Raw genomic sequence first — 20,584 nt, forward strand, 5'->3', positions numbered from 1 at the left:
CCGGTTGGCAGGAGAAATTATTACAATCCAGTCAAATTTAAGCAAATTGAGTTGATAGCTGTTGTAAATATTTTTGAGTTTTGAAATTAATGATATTAACTAACATCAAAGCTTGAAAAGAAATTAAAAAACTAAATAAAGTGAAGAGGTTATCAAAAATGCTTCACCATTTTACTAAAATAGTTTTTGTTTTTATAAAATAACCCATGAATTTCACTTATTTTCGTAAATACCTTGTTCACTTTCTTATAACTGGAGAGACGGTATTCCCCAGCTTTATAACTTTGGCCACAATTTTGCACCCTCGCGCCCATAGGAATCCACACGATAGTCCTTTTCATTCAAGAACGCTAGCGCCGTAACGAGTGAAATCTCTACTACCAGTTTCTAGCGCCAAATTTTAAAATTCTCTTTAAGAGGGCTTGATATTGGCATTTCCCAAGGAAGTGAAACAGGTTTTCGTTCTCCTGACCAAATTTCCTGTGAACTATTTTCAATGATAAGTCCTTCCTAGATAGAGGATTCCGGAAAGTGCAATGCCATTGGATGTGAGAGTGTCTCAATCCTAGCTATGATCGAAGGGTGCCTAGCAGGAACTTCCAACATAACTAAGTGTTGGCCAATACATTTACGAATTCTCTTTTCTGTCTGCAAAATTATTCGATCAGGTATAAAAAAATCAAATTGAATAGCAGAAAACAATGAAGTCATTCTTTCGGTTGCTGAATTTTTAAATGAAACTTTACTTTCTGGTAAAATATCCAGAAGGAAGCTAAATGTAATCTCAATTTAAAACTTAACGATATTTTATTGGTTTGGGAGTGTATAAACGTACACTGAAAGAACCAGGTTGCTAAATTATTTTCTAAATATTCAGAAGATCCCAAAATGTGACATTCCCTTGAAATACTGAATTTCTAAAAGTTAACAATATTTTAATTTTTTTTTTTTAATATTTTAATTTCGTGCTGAGTACTAAAAGACAATCAAAATGGAAGTAAAGCCTTGTTTCTTAGTGCCTTATCGCGGGTTTTTAGGCCCTAAACAAACGTACCTCACTAGAATAAAAACATTTACGCTGCTAATATAGAAACATGTATGGGAGCCAATAGGCAGCTTTAAAATCTATTGTTAGAGGATAATTAAAAATAGTTTATTCTAGATCTGTTTAAAACAAAATGAAAAATAAATTAGTAAAAGTGCTGGCAGACTAGTAGTATTATAAATTTTCTACTTATTGTTGAACTGAAAATGTTTTGTTTAAGGTTTTTTATAAAAATTACCAGCAATAGTTACTATTCTTCAGTATTGTTAAAGAAAATGTATAAACCAATACCAGAAATTCGTGTGTCCAGTACGGCAGATAATACTTCTGAAAATGAATTACTATCTGATTTTCATTCTGATATTGTGACAGACAGTGAAATTTTAGAATCACAATCAACGCCTCTAATGCAAACAGTAAAGTACGAAGAAGAAGCGTTGACTGATGTTGAAGGTTCTAATGATGAAGATTCTAATGAAACTGTATCCCCAAACTATTCGCTAGAATCGTTAAATAGAGTATTCGATATTGGTATGAATTGTGAAGAAATCACTAACTTTAAAGAACCATCAAAATTGCAGAAAACTATAACATTTGATAAGTTGAAATTGAATAAATCAGACCAAGATAATTATCGTACAGATATTGAAAATTTTGATGATTCTGATTCAGATATTAATGAAATAGAGTACGAATGTGATATTTCAAACGATTATTTACAAACATCAAATTTTACTACGATTATAGATAATGTTACGATTGAAAAGATTACCCCATCCCAAACTCCAGAACCAGGCTCAGAAAATAAAACTTTAACAGTACAGTCAAAAGTTAAAGATTGTTTTACTGATACAGAAATACTTTTATCAGATAATGAAAATAAAACAAATATAAAAAAAATGTGTGCAACTAATAAGTCAAGTAGATATTTGTCAGATAGTTTTACTAGTGATTCAGATGAAGATGGGCAAATTAAGGAAAAAATTAAGAATATTCCAAAAAAACTAAGTAATATTTGTACTAAAGAAATGAAATCGTCGACCATGAGAAAAGCAGCTTTGTTAGTGAGCAAACCTCAAGAAATAAATGCCACAGACACTGAAGTAATTGAAGTTGATAATATACGTACCAAAGGCAGTAAAAAATATCAAGGTAAAAGGCAAAATTTCATCCAGAAATCCCAAACTCATTGTGATAGGTTCAATAACTGTCAACTGATGAAATCATGGAAACATAGTCCGGAGAAGAAATGGCAAAAGATTCAAATTCCAAGCGGTCATGAATGTAACAGGCATGATTTAAAACCTGCCTTAACGGAAACTGGACATTTAACCGATGTTGAAGCTTTTGCCGAGGAAAGTGATGAAGATATCGTTTTTGAAGATGTTAAACCAGTATGCTATATTCCTGAATCGAAATCTGATCTTGTTTTGTCCAGTCAAAATGACAAAGGAGATGTATCACTAATAATGCCGTTGAGGAATACGTCTTCAATTAAAAATTTAAAAATTAGCAGCAACATTGATGCAGACGATCATACTGATACTGAAGATCTTCCAGGCTTCGAAGAAACAAATCAACAAATTTTTCCTACGCCAGTTCTGTACTTAGATAATACTATTGTAACAAATGTTGAAAGTGTGATTGATAAATCAAAACTGAAAATAAAATTAGATATTCAAGAACCACTTACCGATACAGAAGAATTGGATTTACAAAAACATAAAGAGAGTTTTAGGAAGGTGAACATAAATTATAGTAAAAGTCCTCAGTTAGTGATAAAGGAATGTCTAACAGATATTGAAGATCTAAGTGATACAGAAACACCACATCTTCAAGCCGAAAGCGCTGAAGCAATTGAAAGAACTGGTACGGACATTGACATACTTTCCGACCTTGACGGAGACGATGAGTACAGTGGATACTGTGCGGCAGAAACACCGGAAATAAAAGCGATGAACAGTTTTACAACAGCTAAAGAAGGTATCGGACCATTTCCTACAGAGACAAAACAACAACTAAATGAGACAATACCAAAAATTAGAACACTGTCACCAATTCCCGTGCCAAATGATACAGACAGTGAAGATCTCTTAGGCTCGATGGATGAAGAACAACTGTCCAATGATGTATATTCTACTGATGAAGAAAACTTGGAGACCCATATGTCTGTAGTGCATATTAAACATTCGAGAAAATTTCCTTTGGAAGGTGTTGAATCGTTACATATTAAAAATTTTGACAACCAGCCTGATCCAACGACTGATGTTGAAGAAATTGCTGCCCCTCTTGATGATCATGCGATCAAGAACAGAAATGCGCCAGAAGACAGTTCAGTGAGTTTCAATAAATCAACAGAAGGCATTTCATGTAAATGGCATTCTAAAAGGCGGTCCATCTGTAATTTGAGGGGTAACTTTAGCTACTTTTGTTCCCGAACAGTTATCCGTAGTATGGTTTTGATTAAATTATTTGATTGATTTGGAGTTTATACTTGGTAGTGCAATACTCTTTAAATCTGAGCATCTAGGGATCGAGGGTGAATTAATCACCCGCAGTTATCCCATAGTATCTTATATACTCGATAAACTATGAAACAAATGTTATAATTTATATGTAACCATTAAGGCAGTTTCAACCAAAATAATAGACCAACAACTATGCTGTAAGAATCAATTAAATTCTTCTTGCCCCTTGCGTAAAAATCTATTCTTTTAAACTTTATGAAGACGCCGTGAAAACCGTGCAGTTTACAACATGTGCCCTTATATTTTCTCTAATTAGGAGCCTCTTACCGTTTATTTGTTAGTTGATGGTTAAGTGTTGTCCTAAAGAGAAGCTAACACAGTACACTGAAAAGGCTTCGGATGTCAATGACCATTGAGATAGACGCGTCATAATTATAAATAATAAACGTAAAACGAGAGATAGCCTACATAAAATAACAATAGTTCCCTATATGCAATATTCCAGGGAATTTAAAAAAGTTTATTATCCTCAGAACAGTATATTGGACTAAAGGTAGAGGGACCAAGATTTATCTGTACTTCCCAGAAACTGGTGGACAAAACTGAATGTTCATCAAATCGTTTCTAGGACATTAGAGAAGTATCAGGAACTGTATGAAGCCATTGCGTTCACAATTTTTTGTTTATGCGTTGCCTCCTTGCAGGGATGGCTACTTATATCCATATTATCCATGTACATTATCCATGCTACATATATACCCATAGATTTTGTTCTTAGTTTCATCTTTGGAAAGGCTTTATCCCTTAAATTGATTTGTGTTTATCTCTACTTTCTTATTAACTCCAACTTTTGGGCTACAAATGGTCGCCTTTGGATTCGATGTGCAATAATGTAGAGAAATCGTGACCAAGACAACCACTAAAGCCGCTTTTGCAAGGAATAAGTCATAAAACCGCATTAGTACTTATCTAGGAACCTATTTTGAAAAAGTGTCAGGTACGATTTAATAAAATCACGTTTATTAAATTGAAAGGAACTTGGGGATGTTTTCATTTTAAATTAACTGATCTCATAATCTCAAGTTAAAGGTAATGCATTTGATTCAAGTATAATACTCCTAGCAGGTACTATAACGTAGATAACATTATTTGTAAAACATAGAAACGATATTATACAAGAATATTCCTTTAGTGCCAATAAGGTTGGTTTGGGTATGTTGTGGTATTATTTATATTATAGAATTATAGTGTTGATTGAGAAAAACGACGTTTGAAAAAGTCATTGTGGAATTGGAATATTAAGTATGAAAAAGGTTATAAGTCGTGTTTTCACTTAATCTCCTTATTTAATCCTGTTATAGAACCCTGTTCGTTGACGGAGAAAACTTCTCTTCACTCTCCAACAAATGTTCTAAACTCCAATAAAATAATGATAGCATACCCTTTCTAGATCCAACTATGTTGTAATCAGAAGTATTTCAAATCTGTATTTTTTGCTTCCAGTTTCGAAAAGAAAACTAGATCATCTATCCTTACCTAATTAATCCATGTCGTCCGTACTTTCTCATGAAGCAGTTTTCTCATCTTGATCTGATCAGAAAGCTTCTGGCTAATAAGGATGAAGTTCTGGTCAAAAATTCTGCATGTATCTGCACTATTTTTAATAAAAAGCTGGTCCAAAATTATTTTCTTTACTAATCAGAATTCGACTAATAATATTTCTTATTTTAATGAAAATTCTACAAACCAACCTTCACAATTTTACTTATAAGAAGCTAAAAGTTTGTTTCGAAAAGTCAGGAAAAAAAGTTTGTACCATTTAATAATTACAAATATTCCAATTGCACACCAAAATCATCGAATAATGTTTACATATTTTTGTATTTTCGACTTTTTCTGTTTATTTATTTACTTATACATAATTTATTTTAAAATTTTAAACAAGTTTAGTGCTATAACATTAGAATAAATTATCTCTTATTATTTTACATTTTATTGTATTTGTATTTTTTGTTTTTTGAATTTTCATTATTTTATTGCTGTTAGAATTATGTATTTAGTATTGGATTACAAAATTTTATTGATGTTGGCGTAGATTTAATTTTTGTGTAAATTTAACGCTATGACTAATTTCTGATGAGTATCAATTTCTTCTTCCATATACTCTCTAATTTCTGGTAATATACCGTATTTTACATTTATGGTTTGCTTATTTCATCCTAGCTGGTGTGTAGTGTGGCTTCATCTTGTATTGCATGCTTACAGACACTCACAGTTGTGTTTTACAATAAATACGTTGGTAATTTAAATTCCTAATGTAAACCTATGTACTGTGTGTATTGTATCCAGATTCCACAAACTTACTACCCAAGAGTTAATACAACTATAATATAATAATTTATAACTATATTATATATCTGTAGTGAAATATTTTAACATTAGAGTATTCCAAATTAACTAGATATTTTTATTAACCAGAAATAATATGGTAACTTATGAAGTGCTGTGCCACTATCCAGCAAAGATATATTATCTAATTTGTGTCTCCAATCTATCAAAAAAATAATAAAAAATAAAAAAGTGCCAACAATATGCCGGCTTCAAAAAACTTAAAATTAAATAATTTATGTTTAATTTAAAAACGAAGAGATAGCCATTGCATCAAGAGTTCTCTTTCAAGGAATCTGTTTCTGTTCTCCGAATATCAATGCTGGATAGAGGGTGTACTTACCTAAATATTTAAGGGAAAGAAGTTCTTCCTAATTTTGCAAATTGATGTTAATTTTCATATTTTACTTGATAGTATTTCACCTAGAAGTACGCTCATCTCCATATTACATTGATTATTTGCATGTAATAAAAGCCAATTTTACGTTTTTTTTAATGATGATGAATTATCGGATTGATAATATTAATAATTTTTATTTTATTAATTCTGTAAAATAATTTGTTTATTGAATTTATAACTTACCTGTTTGTACATGTTTGAACAAGAAAAAAATATTTGAGAGGTGACCGAAACAAAACCAAAAAAAAGCTAATTCTTCAAAAACACGAACTTATCTAAGCAAATTAATTAACTTCTTTCTCTTAATATTCATTATTAAGTTATCTTAATTAAACCCTTTTTTGTTTTTTAACACTAGTTTTGATAAATAATAATAAATGTTCCTTATTTTCTAAATAAGTTTTTTTGAAATATGCATAATAAAAATTGATCAATTTCAAAGAAATACATTCAGTTACTCATTCATACTCTGCCTATTTAAACTGCGCTTGATTTTGCATCCCAATCTTACCGTGAGACTAATTGGTGTCTCGAAAGAAATGTAGAAAATGTGAAACCTAATCTCTCTTCAGCTTACCCATTAACCCTAAAATCGGCTTGCTATAAAAGCAATTTTTGTTACTAAAAAATGGTTTATCTTATTTTTCTTATCTTTTTTGAATACACAATCTTTTCTAATTACATTTAAACTCATTATCTTTAAAATAATGTATCCTCTATGAAAATGGCATTTACAGAGAGTACATCTGTTATATTGTCTATATAGGAACATTTCTTTTTATATCCACATATCTATTTCATTTACGACTCCTCTTACTGAAGGCTTGAGAAAATAGCCGAAGACGAGCACTATTAGCACAATCTCCGAAGCAGATAATTGAGAAGAGAGCTGTGTATCTGCTGGAAGTTAAGAAATTCAGCCCACTGTTTAGAAAGCTTTGATTCAAATAGTAGTAAAGCTTAAACTTGTGAGATAAAAAAAAACCTAGTTATAAACACTTTCGAAAATTATTTTGGTTAAAGAAGTTACGCCACTGTTTTCAGTTTCCGCATAAAATTAATAATTAAGTCGCTTAATGCCATTAATTATCTTCTATTACGCTCCTACAAAAAATGTTTTTAAGATTTTCAATCAAACATAAAAAATAAGGGACATTTATTAACATAACTATTAAAAAGAAAATTTCAATAGTACATTATACTTTTGTTTCACCCTTAATTCCATATTAATAAAAAATAATAATCCTTTAACATAACAAAACTAATGAACAATAATATTTACCTAATGCATTTTTAACATAAACATTTTTTCAGAAGAAAGAAGCACAAGTGGAGAAAAAATCTCCCAGCGCAAGCCAGTAGATGTAACCAAAATACAGAGTAAGTTACGATATTTTTGAATTCTTACTTCTTACATGTTTCGCAGAGAGCTGAAACAAAATTCAAACATCAATAATTACAAAAAAAAATTCTTCTTCACCTGCACAGCTTGAAAAATGAATTATATTTGAAACAATAATAAAACAAAAAGTATAAGCCAGGAATCTATGATGTCGCATGCGATTATTTTTTAAGCTTTATATTTTATTTTATTTTTAAATATTTATTTTCTAAATAATACTAATAATAAGGTGAGCTTTGACAAAACACTTGAGGAGACATGTACGAAGAGTTTTTTTTTTTCTTTTATGAGTTCTAAATTTTTGAACAGAAAACTAATCTTCAAACTGTTTTTAAAATAACTCTCAAAAAGAATCAACTGGATCAGATAGTTAATGTTGGTTTGATACAATCGATTGCGTTTCTCGAACAGTTTCTACTACCTATGTTTCAAAGGCACATACAGTTGCAGTTAATCGAAAGTTTTAATCATTTACACGCAGGGAATATGAAATCCATTGTGACTTAAGTATTGCGGTTTTCAAGTGACAATATTTGGGAGGAGACTGTAGTTGTTTGAAGAATTTTCATTGTGTAAGTGAGTATGAGCAAAAATTTGCTAATGACTAAGCTAAGACCTAGAAATTACACACATTGTGAAATTTTTTGCTAAGTCGGGGTTTATTTATTGTATAATATTTATTGTAATCTTACTCTTACCAGCCGATTTACACACTGTACTGACGCATCATACAGACATCTACCGAGAACTATACAACTACATCCGAACAAACAAAATAACAATATAAAAGAAATAAATTATATCCCCTCTGTAACACATATTAAATCCGACTGTTCAACTTTAAATTAATCGCAAGTACACGTTACCAATTGCTAATTTGCGTTGTACAATAAGGCCAAAAAAAAAAAATTAAAAAAAAAATCTTACTCTTTTTTGAAAATATCGTGCACGGTAATGTAGCGCCTTGTATCGGAGGGTGGTGGTAAATACATATGATTTAATTCGTCCTACATGTGACAGTGTGAACAAGCAATGTCTTTTTCTTAAAAGTTGCCATATTGTACAGTATTATGCAAGTATATGTTCAAATTGTAGTCATTATTATTATTTATTTTAGCATTCTCCCTTATTGAAAATGTGGTTAGGTTGGAAATGAATTAGGTCTGCAGTGGGCTGGATATTATAGTCTATTTTATCGGTCGTAGCATGCAAGTTTATTGCTTCCCTGAGCAGTTTGGAGTTTCATCAGTCAGCAAGTATAGTTGTGATGGGAACGTAAGTGAAGTCTTATTCTCTATTCTGATTGATTGAAGATTAATCTACCTCTGTTGATGAATAAAAGTCCGGAACCGGTCAGGGGTATCAATTAACATGCGTGCTACGAAGATTAATCTATGATATCCTCCCTTATGTTCTGATATAATTTAATGAGACAATGAGATAATCATATCAGTTCTTTCAATATTTGATTAAAAATAAAAACGAAGCTTAATATTAATAATTAATTCATACTAACTTACAAGTTGTTCTCCTTATTAGTGTTTTTTCAAACTGCCTTACACAATATACTTCTTAATATACTCGTACTTAATAAACAGTAATTCTATTAAAAGAAATCTACTGACATGTTTGATACTGCCTAAAACTAAAATGAGCTATCAAATCACTTTTTATTGTTATTACCTCTTTATTAATAAATATCGTTTAACACAATACCGTTCAGTTATATTAAAAAGATTTTACTCTTTAGCTAGCTTATAAATAACATAATCTATGTTGAGCTTACAAAATTGAAACATCTATTTTGGACTATTTGGTTGCATTTAATTCACAGAAGTTGAAGCAATTACGCATTCTGCAATTTTAATGTTAAACCACTTAACTGTTAAATCACAAATAGTGAAGACCGATATAGGAATTTATTATAATGATGAAGAAATTAATTAATTATAACTTTTTGACATTATATAAATTTTGGATTCTACAGGTATGAAAATATTTTAACGTTATTAACCATTTATAAAAATTAAAAATCTTTCACCAGCTAGGATTACATTAGTTGGAGAAAATAAAGTTATTCATTATTATTTTTCTTGAACTGTTTTCACTATTTGTTCGCTTGACTTATTTTATATAAAAATTAACCGATCACTTACACAATAGGCTCCTAATTATCGTATCATAACAAATCAGCAATGTTCTTGAATTATCTCTATGTTCAGTGTGATGCATGTGAATTTTATTTCATTTGTTTAACACGAATTATATTTGTTTTTCTTTTATTTCAAGAAGACATTTCCCGAATATTAAATGTTTTTATTACTCTAAAAATTAAGAAAGCATGTACCTTTTTCACTAATTCCCTTTTTATTTTCAATAAGCGCATATATTTCATTATTATGAAATGTAACATTACTCTCTCATTTCTCAAATTTATGTTTATGTTTATTAGATAGTTCGATAAAAACGTATTAACCTACCACTTGGTTAAAAAAAAAAAAAGAATAAATGGTGGTATTCTTAAATGTTTGACATGAAATTTTGCTGTATAAACAAAAAATTTCGCGAAAATTGCCAAAACAAAATTAAGTAAGTAGCACTTCTTGTGAACAGATGTTTTCCAATTTTGGAATTTTGACACTTTTTAGAACATAGAACCGAATACTTCTAAAGTAATAGCACTTTAGGGAAAGCCTAACTACTCCCCTAAGAATATCCCCTAAGCTGAATTTTTATGGGAAAGTTTTAAATTGATTATTATTATTATTGAGTATGGCCCAAGCCAATGCTATCTATACCCACTCTTACCCATATAACAAAAAAACAAAATCGGCAGCACTAGCTAGCAGATTCAACCTGAAAGATGTCCTAGAAAGATACAAAATCTTAATATCAGTCCTGTCTATACCCCCGAATCATTATTTTAGACAATCAACAACTTTAAGATCTATGAAGTCATCCATTTCTTGAAGCCAATCTAGATCAAATATCAGATTTCAACTTTCTAAGAATTTCAGTTTTTAAGTTGTGCTGACTTCACTCAATAGATAGACATCCTTACAGACCAGTTTATAAAACTAAAAAAGAAAAAGTAATTGGTACTTTTCGTATTTAAGTGATCTAATTTAAAATGTTGTCCGAAATCCTAATTTAGGATTACTTGAACCGAATTTTAAGCGTGAGCAGTTTATTACTTATGAATACACAAACTGGTTAAATACTTCTCTTAAATTTCACGAAAACTTGAATCTTAATTTCGTAAATTTGGTATATAACTCAGATATTATTTATTTATTTATTTTTATTCACCATTAGATAAATCTTAAAGGAATATAAGAGAAATATCTTTTCTTTTATTTTTTAATTTTAATCAATCCGTTTTATTTTGTGTCCGGCTCAATAGGAAAGTATTGTATCAATTTCTTCTCATCAGTATTTTTACTTTACCAAAGCTGTAACCCAATTTGAATTATGACAAATGAAGCTGAAGTTTTGGAAATTAATTTAATTTTCGAAGACAGATCTAATATTTGTAACTCTAACTTGTAACTTTTTAGCATGTTTTTCATAACTTGAAATGATTTTTTTAACTCATTTGCTGGGTGTGTACCTAATATAATTTAAATATATTTAAATGTGTATTTGTACAAATATCATCGTTCATCTGTTGTCTTTAAGTGTCTTCTTTTTTGTCCTTTTCTTTTCTCCTTACTATTCTTTTTTTTGTTGATGTCTTTAAAAAAAAATAAACATTAAAAACAATTAATTATATGTAGGAATGCGCCTCACCAATCCTTAATTTAAATTAGTTTTATTTATTTTCTAGTGTATGGTTTCCTGGTTTATATTATTATACATTTTGTGTCAGTTAGTTTACTATGTTTGTGTACTAACTTAATAATTATAATGTGTATATATTAGTTATAAAATTGAGACTGTGGAAATTTCCTCTTCTTAAGTGCGCTCAAATTTAGCCTTAATAAACTTGATTTGCCCTATGTAGAAGAGAAAGAGAAGAAAAGTAATATATCTCATTTAATTTGAATAAATCATGAAGTTAATTATTTTTAGAAGAATTATAATGTAGCCATCAAATCACAAAATTAAGTTATATTAGACCTGTAACAGTAGAAAGGTAAGTAATGGTACTGTACATACTGGAAACTTAGAGTAACAATTTCTAAATTGCTCAGAAATTATTCAAAAAATAATCCTGACTAGTTAAATTTATTTAGGATAATTCTCAAAATGGTAAGAGTTAAAGAAAGTAAGCAAAAAAAAGTTGATGTGAAACCTCATAAGAATTACTTTTGCTTTAATTTTTAATTTTCTAGAAATCGATTTGAAATATCTAAGTTGAAGCTTTGCAATATTATCAAGGTACTGTAATGCCCATATTTCAGCTACAAATAATTATGAAGCTTCTCTTTGTAGTTCACTTTCACTTTTTGTTAATTTCACTTGTGAAATTTTTGAAATCCTAATTGAAAATAGAAAAAAAGTAAAGTGACATCCTATTTTTTACAAGGCTTGGTCAAAAGTACTTCTACCAATTAGGGACTTTACTTACCACAATTTACTTATAATTTTACTTAGAAATTTTCGTATAACAGTCAAAAACAATTTGGAAGCCTCTTTATGTAAAACTCTCTATAGCTTGACTCATACTTTATCATTAACTAAAACTTTTTCTTTTTCCTTTAAAAAATTCTTAGAAAAAGGGTTCTCTGGTTAATGACTTTGATGCTGGCTATTTAATTTTGCGACGAGATTTTCCCTATTTTCTTTAACTTATCAAAATTTGTCTTCCTATCTAAGTTGTTTTTAATTTGAACTTAATAACCTCTGTGTAAAATTAAATATAAACACAACAATGTCCCTTTATTATAAAGAAAACCATAGCACAATATTTCAGTTTTATTTTATTAGATATTAATATAAATTTAATTATGCGAAGATACGAAAAAAGAAGACATTCCAGGAACCGACGAAAGGCACAGGAAGAGCCCTTATGACAATGTCGATCAAGTTTATTATACAGATCTGTACGATGAAACTGTATATCCTCCACAATTGGGCTATAATGAAATAGAAAATGAAACAAATTTTTGTTTAAATTCTGATATTGCTGGTTCAGCACCAAGTCTTATTTATGATACAGGCACTGATACATTCAGTGAATTATTATTTTCATCATCCAACTCAGAAACAGAATCCTTTGATGATGGCGTTATACCAACAAATAAGACTATAGAAACTACTGGGATATTGTACAATATCAGCGAACAAATCAATAAAGTACCATTAATGTTTCAAAATTATGGCTATGTACCTTTTACAACAAGTTCATCGCCGACTAATTCTCTAGAAACTCGTTTGAAAATGTATACGGAATTGTGTAAAGAGTCTGTCACAGAGAACACAGAAGATACAGTTTGTTTAGTAACACCAGAAAATATGGAATTAAAGAAATTGGAAAGTTCTATAGATGCAATGTTGGACGAGATAGAGAAAGAAGAAGAGTATTATAGAAATTATTTTCTTAAAAGAGAAACCAAATATCAACCAAATCATTCTGTCACTACTAGTGTTGAAGAAAGTAAACCGAGCTCTTCTTTGTCTCAAATAGAGAAACAAATTGAAAAGCTTTTAAAAGATGTAGAACACGAAGAAAACCAAATTTTAAATACTATAGAGAAAAGGAATGCTGAAAAAAAATATAGAAATATAGTAACAGCGAGAGAATTAAATGTCAATGCAAACTTTGATGATAATATGAATATTTATGATATAGAGAGAAGTACATATACTCCATCTCCAACTGAATCTTACAGTACAAGTGAAGATGAATATGAAATTCGTTCAGGACCAAAAGTCCAATTGAAAGTTGGACACAAATTAGGAAGGAGTACAATAAATATTTCTTTAGAAAATAGTCCGAAACTACAAAGAAGAAAAGCCAAGCTAGAACAGAAATTATCTCTGAATAGATCGTTACCAAGTCTATTTAATACGGCATTGACATTACCATTAAGGGAACATTATTCATTTGAGACAATATCACATAGTATGAATTATTCAACATGCCCAACTTCTAGTATAGAATACATTTCGCCCAGTCCAATCTATGGGCCGGAGAATTCTGGCTACTGCATTTGGGCCATGCCTACAGATCAAGATGATTTAAATTATGGTAAGATTATCTGAAATCTGTGCATGGTTTTCTTAGATTTTTTTTTATTTTTATTTTGAAGTGTTATAGATTTATACTAACCAGCTTACTAAATCTTGTTTTTAATTTGTTTATTAAATAAATGAGATAAATTAAAATTCAGAATTCAGATTGATTCTTTCAGGTAAATGTCCTCTCTTCTGAGGACAAGTTATTCTTAGCTAAAATTTTACCTTTTTTTTTAATGAAAAGAAATGGTTTCTGTTACTGGTAACACAACTTGTTGTTTTCAATATTAGAGACAACAACTATTTTTTAACTTAATAACTATTCAAGAACTTTCTCGAAGACCAAACTATTTATCAACTTCTTTTCTTTCCCACTTTTTCTTTAAAAACAAAATATCGAAACTTTTGATTAATTCTTTGCAACGAGAATCTTTTCCCCTAATTAGGGCTTCACATTATATAACTATTTGGTAATTTGGTTTTCTTTAGTATACCTCTCGAAACCATACAAGACTAGAGAAAATCAGAAACAGGAGAATTCCTTTCATGCTATTGTTAACAAATTATAATTACCAGAATTATACTTTTAGAGAAAAATAGAACTACAGCACAACGGGTTTGCAATAATATTCAGTTATTTGACTCGGGTGTCTTGTGCGACCTTTCTGTAGTGCTTTTTCTTTTACTGCAGCAGATCAGTACTTTGTCAGTAATTGCAAGGATTTTTAAAAAGTATTTTAATTTAATTACTGAATCCACTTTTAATTTTGAATAATCCAATAGATGAAAAAAAAAGAAACAATTTCAGAGCAATTGGTAATTTAAATAAAAATGATACAATCTTCCTGCATAGTGTTGATTTGAGAACGTAAACTTAAGACTAAAAAAATAACTAAATGTGAAGAGGAAATTTCTTTTTAAAGAAGAGATTGTATGAAGGAAATGAAATTGACTCTGTGTATGTTTTTCTTTAATTTTATTTTTTACATCCTCCATTAAATATACACTTGAAACTATTTTGTTGTATATTATATGTAAACAAAAATTATGAACTTCCATAATGTATGCAAGTATCAGAATGGTGTCATCCTTCATCAATTAAAAACATTATTACAGGCCCAGTAACGTCGGCAGCTATTACACAAGAATTAATGCAAGAACTAAATAAAGACGAAGCAATTATTCTTTCCAAAAATGAAGATCTAAAGAAAGAAGTTGAAATTACAGAAGTTAAAACACCAAGAACTATAAAAGAGCCAGAAGTTATAAAGGAATTTACAATTCCCAAAGAAATAAAAAAGATTGATAAAACAGAAACTGTATTGGCTGAAAACCAAGAGATAAAAGGAATCATTACAGAAACTGATGTAAAAGATACTAAATTATCGTACCCCTTAAAAAAACAAGATATTAAAGAAACTAAACAATCATTTGATTTTAAAGAAAGTACTCCTGAGTCTTTAACAAAGCAAGAAATTAAACAAAGTATTAAAAAAGTTGATACCAAAGATACTGCATTACCGGAAACAATAGAAAAGCAAGAAAGTAAAGAAATTATTACCAAGAGCGAAGTAAAAGTAATAGCACCTGAAATGATAATACCAACTGAAATTAAAGAAACTTATAAAAAGTTCGACAAGAAAGAAGTTACAAGTCCAGATACAGTAGAAAAGCAAAAAATTAAAGAAATTATTACCAAGAGCGAAGTAAAAGAAATAGCACCTGAAATGATAATACCAACTGAAATTAAAGAAACTTATAAAAAGTTCGACAAGAAAGAAGTTACAAGTCCAGATACAGTAGAAAAGCAAAAAATTAAAGAAATTATTACCAAGAGCGAAGTAAAAGAAATAGCACCTGAAATGATAATACCAACTGAAATTAAAGAAACTTATAAAAAGTTCGACAAGAAAGAAGTTACAAGTCCAGATACAGTAGAAAAGCAAAAAATTAAAGAAATTATTACCAAGAGCGAAGTAAAAGAAATAGCACCTGAAATGATAATACCAACTGAAATTAAAGAAACTTATAAAAAGTTCGACAAGAAAGAAGTTACAAGTCCAGATACAGTAGAAAAGCAAAAAATTAAAGAAATTATTACCAAGAGCGAAGTAAAAGAAATAGCACCTGAAATGATAATACCAACTGAAATTAAAGAAACTTATAAAAAGTTCGACAAGAAAGAAGTTACAAGTCCAGATACAGTAGAAAAGCAAAAAATTAAAGAAATTATTACCAAGAGCGAAGTAAAAGAAATAGCACCTGAAATGATAATACCAACTGAAATTAAAGAAACTTATAAAAAGTTCGACAAGAAAGAAGTTACAAGTCCAGATACAGTAGAAAAGCAAAAAATTAAAGAAATTATTACCAAGAGCGAAGTAAAAGAAATAGCACCTGAAATGATAATACCAACTGAAATTAAAGAAACTTATAAAAAGTTCGACAAGAAAGAAGTTACAAGTCCAGATACAGTAGAAAAGCAAAAAATTAAAGAAATTATTACCAAGAGCGAAGTAAAAGAAATAGCACCTGAAATGATAATACCAACTGAAATTAAAGAAACTTATAAAAAGTTCGACAAGAAAGAAGTTACAAGTCCAGATACAGTAGAAAAGCAAAAAATTAAAGAAATTATTACCAAGAGCGAAGTAAAAGTAATAGCACCTGAAATGATAATACCAACTGAAATTAAAGAAACTTATAAAAAGTTCGACAAGAAAGAAGTTACAAGTCCAGATACAGTAGAAAAGCAAAAAATTAAAGAAATTATTACCAAGAGCGAAGTAAAAGAAATAGCACCTGAAATGATAATACCAACTGAAATTAAAGAAACTTATAAAAAGATCGACAAGAAAGAAGTTACAAGTCCAGATACAGTAGAAAAGCAAAAAATTAAAGAAATTATTACCAAGAGCGAAGTAAAAGAAATAGCACCTGAAATGATAATACCAACTGAAATTAAAGAAACTTATAAAAAGATCGACAAGAAAGAAATTACAAGTCCAGATACAGTAGAAAAGCAAAAAATTAAAGAAATCACTGAAAAAGTTGACATAAAAGAAACCGCAATTTTAACACCAATAATAAAAAAAGAAATTCAAGAAACTGTTACTTCAAAAATTCTTGAAACTATTACAGCACCAGAAGTCAGAGAAAAGAATGAAATCAAGGAAACTGGAAAAAACCTACCTAAAACTGAAACATTAACAGAGCAAGAAATTAAAGGGGTTGAAATGCTTGAGACAGCATTAGATTTTGATGAAGAAGATTTAAAAAAAAAATTCCAGGATGTAGACCGTTCACAGCAATTTGTTGGAGTTACTGAATGTAAACAGCAAACAGATGATGTAGGAGAGATTTTTGAAGGTAAACCCTTTATAATTGAAGACAGAGAAGAAGAATGCAAGCCTTATGTAACTACCCCTACACAAAGTCGGCGAGTTTCTGGAATTGGAGGTTCACAGAGGCTTTCAAGAGAAGAGAGACCAACTGTAAGGATAGTGACTGATTTTGTAGAAGATTCGGATTCCGAAAGTGAATCAGAGAATTATATAGTTACAGAACCTACGGAAAAGAAGACCTATCCAACAAGAAAAGGTGTTAAATTTCGTTTTGACTCAGAAGACTATCGTGAAGATAAAGCTTCAGATGACGAAATTGAAGAAGTTATCGAGGAAATTGAAGAAGAAGAAGAAGAAGAAATAGTAGATGTTGAAGAAGAACCTATAATAACTGAAGAAATAGTTATTGAACCAAGATTAACAAAAACCGAACGACGTTTCGAACGAATGGCTTCAGTTACAACTGGTGCTGAAACCAAAGCAAGCGAAGGTGAATTTCAAAGGATAATATCACAGATGTCTACAGAAGAAGTGAATCAAGCTCTGGAACAATGGGACAAAGGGGGAATGACACCATCTGAAGGCGATTCTAAGGACACAACGACGGAAGGTTCGTCTGATCATATTTCACCGACTATGCAAGGTATTATGTGGGAACTTAATTACTAGAAATAAGAATTAACAAAACTTATTCATTTTGGAAACAGTCATATTTAGTTAACCAACTTTCTTTTTTAACATTTCAACTAGTGAAAAATTATTTATAAGCAGCTAAAAATTATTATATTTAATTAGATCTTAGTTTTCATTTAATACTGAAACGATTTTCTTGTCCTACTCGGATTGTTCAGTTATGCAGTAACAAACACTCAGTAATCTCTTCTAATATTTTTTTTTCAAACTAAGTATGCTGAGTTAATAACTCCAAAATTAGAAACCGTTGGTGAGTTTGTTTTGAAAACTCAGCTATTAAATGAAATTTTAAAGTCTGAGTAAGTTCTCAGAATGTGAGAACTTTGATTAGTCTTACTCTAAACGACTCAAAAGTTGCTGAAGAACGGACATCAAATTCTCTAAAACCATTTTTACTGAAGACTATTTTATAATTGCTTTTTATTATTTAAAGCATTGGCAATATTTCTTTTTTAATTTAAATTTTACCCTACTGTGGGAAGGTATACATTCTAAGATTAAATTTTATCTCATAATTATTCACACGTTTCCCTTAAAAATAATCTTTTATTTAAGGCTCTTTTAACGTTTTTCTTTGTGTTTTACTTGGAAAAGTTTTGTAATGTTTAGGCGAACTACTTAATTTAAAAAAAAGTCCCGTTTTATTAAATCGTTTAATCATTAAATTGTTTATTAATCTAATGACAAAAAAAAACGCTTTTGTTTAGTCAGGACTATTGGGTGTTTTCTCGAATTTAATCTTTTTAAAAAGTTTTTCAATCGCAATTATGATCCCAAGTGCAAAATATTGAAATAATAGATTTACTGTTTGTGAGACATATTTAGATTGTAGTAAGTTTTTCGTATTTTAAAATTTACTTTGACTTAGCAATTAAAGTAATTACTTTAAGTAGTAAATAAATTATTGCCCCATTTACAATCGGACTATTAAATTGGCTTCTTTTGGCTTACAATTAACTGAAATTTATATTAATCTATTTCAAAATCAATTGTCCCAATTTTTTAATGTTGGAAAATTAATTTAAATTCTACTAATTTTTACAGTTTTCTTAATAAAACTTAGGGAAAACATAGTAGGGAATTGTGAATGTTGTTGACAAAAGGCAAATGGTATCCTTACTCCATCAACTACTTTTTCAATTATTAAATTGAATTCAGTGAAATATTGAGTAGTAAAAGGGTTCATTACCTGAATTATTTTCTATTTCTTTCGATCTCTTTGACTAATATCATCTCTGTCTACAAGACATATTGCTGACAAACTGACTTTAAACTAGCTTGAATTTTTATATCTTAAGTTTAATATAGAATAGTTAGATATTACGTTTAATAAGGCATAAGATGTGCTTGATAAAAATAGACGCTACTTACTATTTAGAGTTATATTAACGATTACATTAAGAAAAATACTACTTTATTATTTAGGCTACAGTGACATCTTTAAAGTAAATCTTTCCAACATCCTCCCAACTACACTGTACATAGAAGGTCCTACTTACTTCCCTTTAAAGGTGAAAAATAGTTTTGGTACAGATGACTTTAGAAATAAAGCCTCAACTAAATCCGACGATAATGATTCCAATACAGATTTTGAAAGAAATGAGCAAAACAGCACAGTAGATGGTGGTAAAGGTAAATTATTGATCCCATGCAATGTTTATTTTGTAAATGGAATTTGTTTGCTTTTATACGGGGATTATTTCTAACATTGGAACAATGGCAATGTTAATTAAATTGATTTCACAGATTTATTTTATCGCAAACAATTGTTATGGACTTGAACAGTATGTTTTAATAGAAATATTGTTTTTGTAACCATTTTATTTAATAAATTTAAATGTTAGCAAAATTTAAACATGATTCATTCTTAATTCTTATAGCTAGACACAGCCAGAGTACGATTAGATATTTAATCTTTACAACAACAAACAAAAAGTCAGTCATTCTTAATCGGCTTAGTCTATTTAAACAAGAGAATTAAGAATCTTTCAGGAGTAAATTCTGCCAAGCCCAGATAATAATTACTATTCGTTTTTCTTTCGCCAGAACTGTAAAAATCATAACTTTATTTACGTCCATAATTGTTTCATAGTTCCTTAATAGTTTGAGATACTCAACATATGAGATAATAAAATGGTCGCATCCATTACACTTGAACGATTCTTAGGATATAAAAATACTTTGTACATGAAAATACTTCATTAGAGTTCTTAAATAGTTTCTAGTTAAGAAGTTGTCACATCGGGTATCCTAATAAATTTGATGGACCTTTTTTTAAAAAAAAATAACTGAAAAACACTTCTCTACTACTTTAAATGATTAGACAAGCAAACAATGTTGCCACTAGAATAATAGATGAATTTAAAATAAATATATTTTTTCTACGGTTGGCAATAAAAAACAAATTCACACTATTTAGTAATGGACGATGTTGCAACAAGGGAAACTGTTCGGAACTCTCCTTTCTATGTACTTTTCTTCTCTGCATGACATGCCCCACTTGTACCTTTCCAACCCTGTAATCCCTTCGTGCCAGATAGAACTTTCTCTGTCTCTTATTGAAGACACAACGTGAACCGCCCTCCAGATAGCATTGTTCAAGAAATCACTGGAATATAATGTTCTAACCTCTCTGAGCTCATCCTTCTTCATTTTTTAGGTAAA

The 20,584-nt window shown here is 29.6% G+C and overlaps 1 protein-coding gene and 1 long non-coding RNA gene across 6 annotated transcripts in view; one reads left to right on the plus strand and one right to left on the minus strand.

The window, feature by feature from the left end:
- Window positions 1-20,584, plus strand: part of LOC141451280 (uncharacterized) — a 39,382-nt gene that overhangs the window by 4,512 nt on the left and 14,286 nt on the right. For 2 of the 5 annotated variants that reach the window (XM_074122545.1, XM_074122548.1), the window contains exons 2-3: window positions 7,616-7,681; window positions 15,000-17,870. In XM_074122545.1, the coding sequence (XP_073978646.1) occupies window positions 7,616-7,681; window positions 15,000-17,870 (2,937 nt within the window). Of the gene's footprint in view, window positions 1-309; window positions 3,458-7,615; window positions 7,682-14,999; window positions 17,871-20,584 lie in introns of those variants that run through there. The other 3 variants (XM_074122547.1, XM_074122546.1, XM_074122549.1) reach the window with 3 other exon arrangements.
- On the minus strand, window positions 5,474-8,647 carry LOC141451299 (uncharacterized). The gene is made up of 3 exons (XR_012456673.1): window positions 8,402-8,647; window positions 7,584-7,731; window positions 5,474-5,896 (listed from the first exon to the last, which is right to left on the minus strand). It is a non-coding gene; the product is annotated as an uncharacterized lncRNA (long non-coding RNA).

This window comes from Rhodnius prolixus, unplaced genomic scaffold (genome assembly GCF_049639745.1).
Source record: "Rhodnius prolixus isolate KJV_2025 unplaced genomic scaffold, Rpr scaffold_8, whole genome shotgun sequence".
NCBI lineage: Eukaryota > Metazoa > Arthropoda > Insecta > Hemiptera > Reduviidae > Rhodnius > Rhodnius prolixus.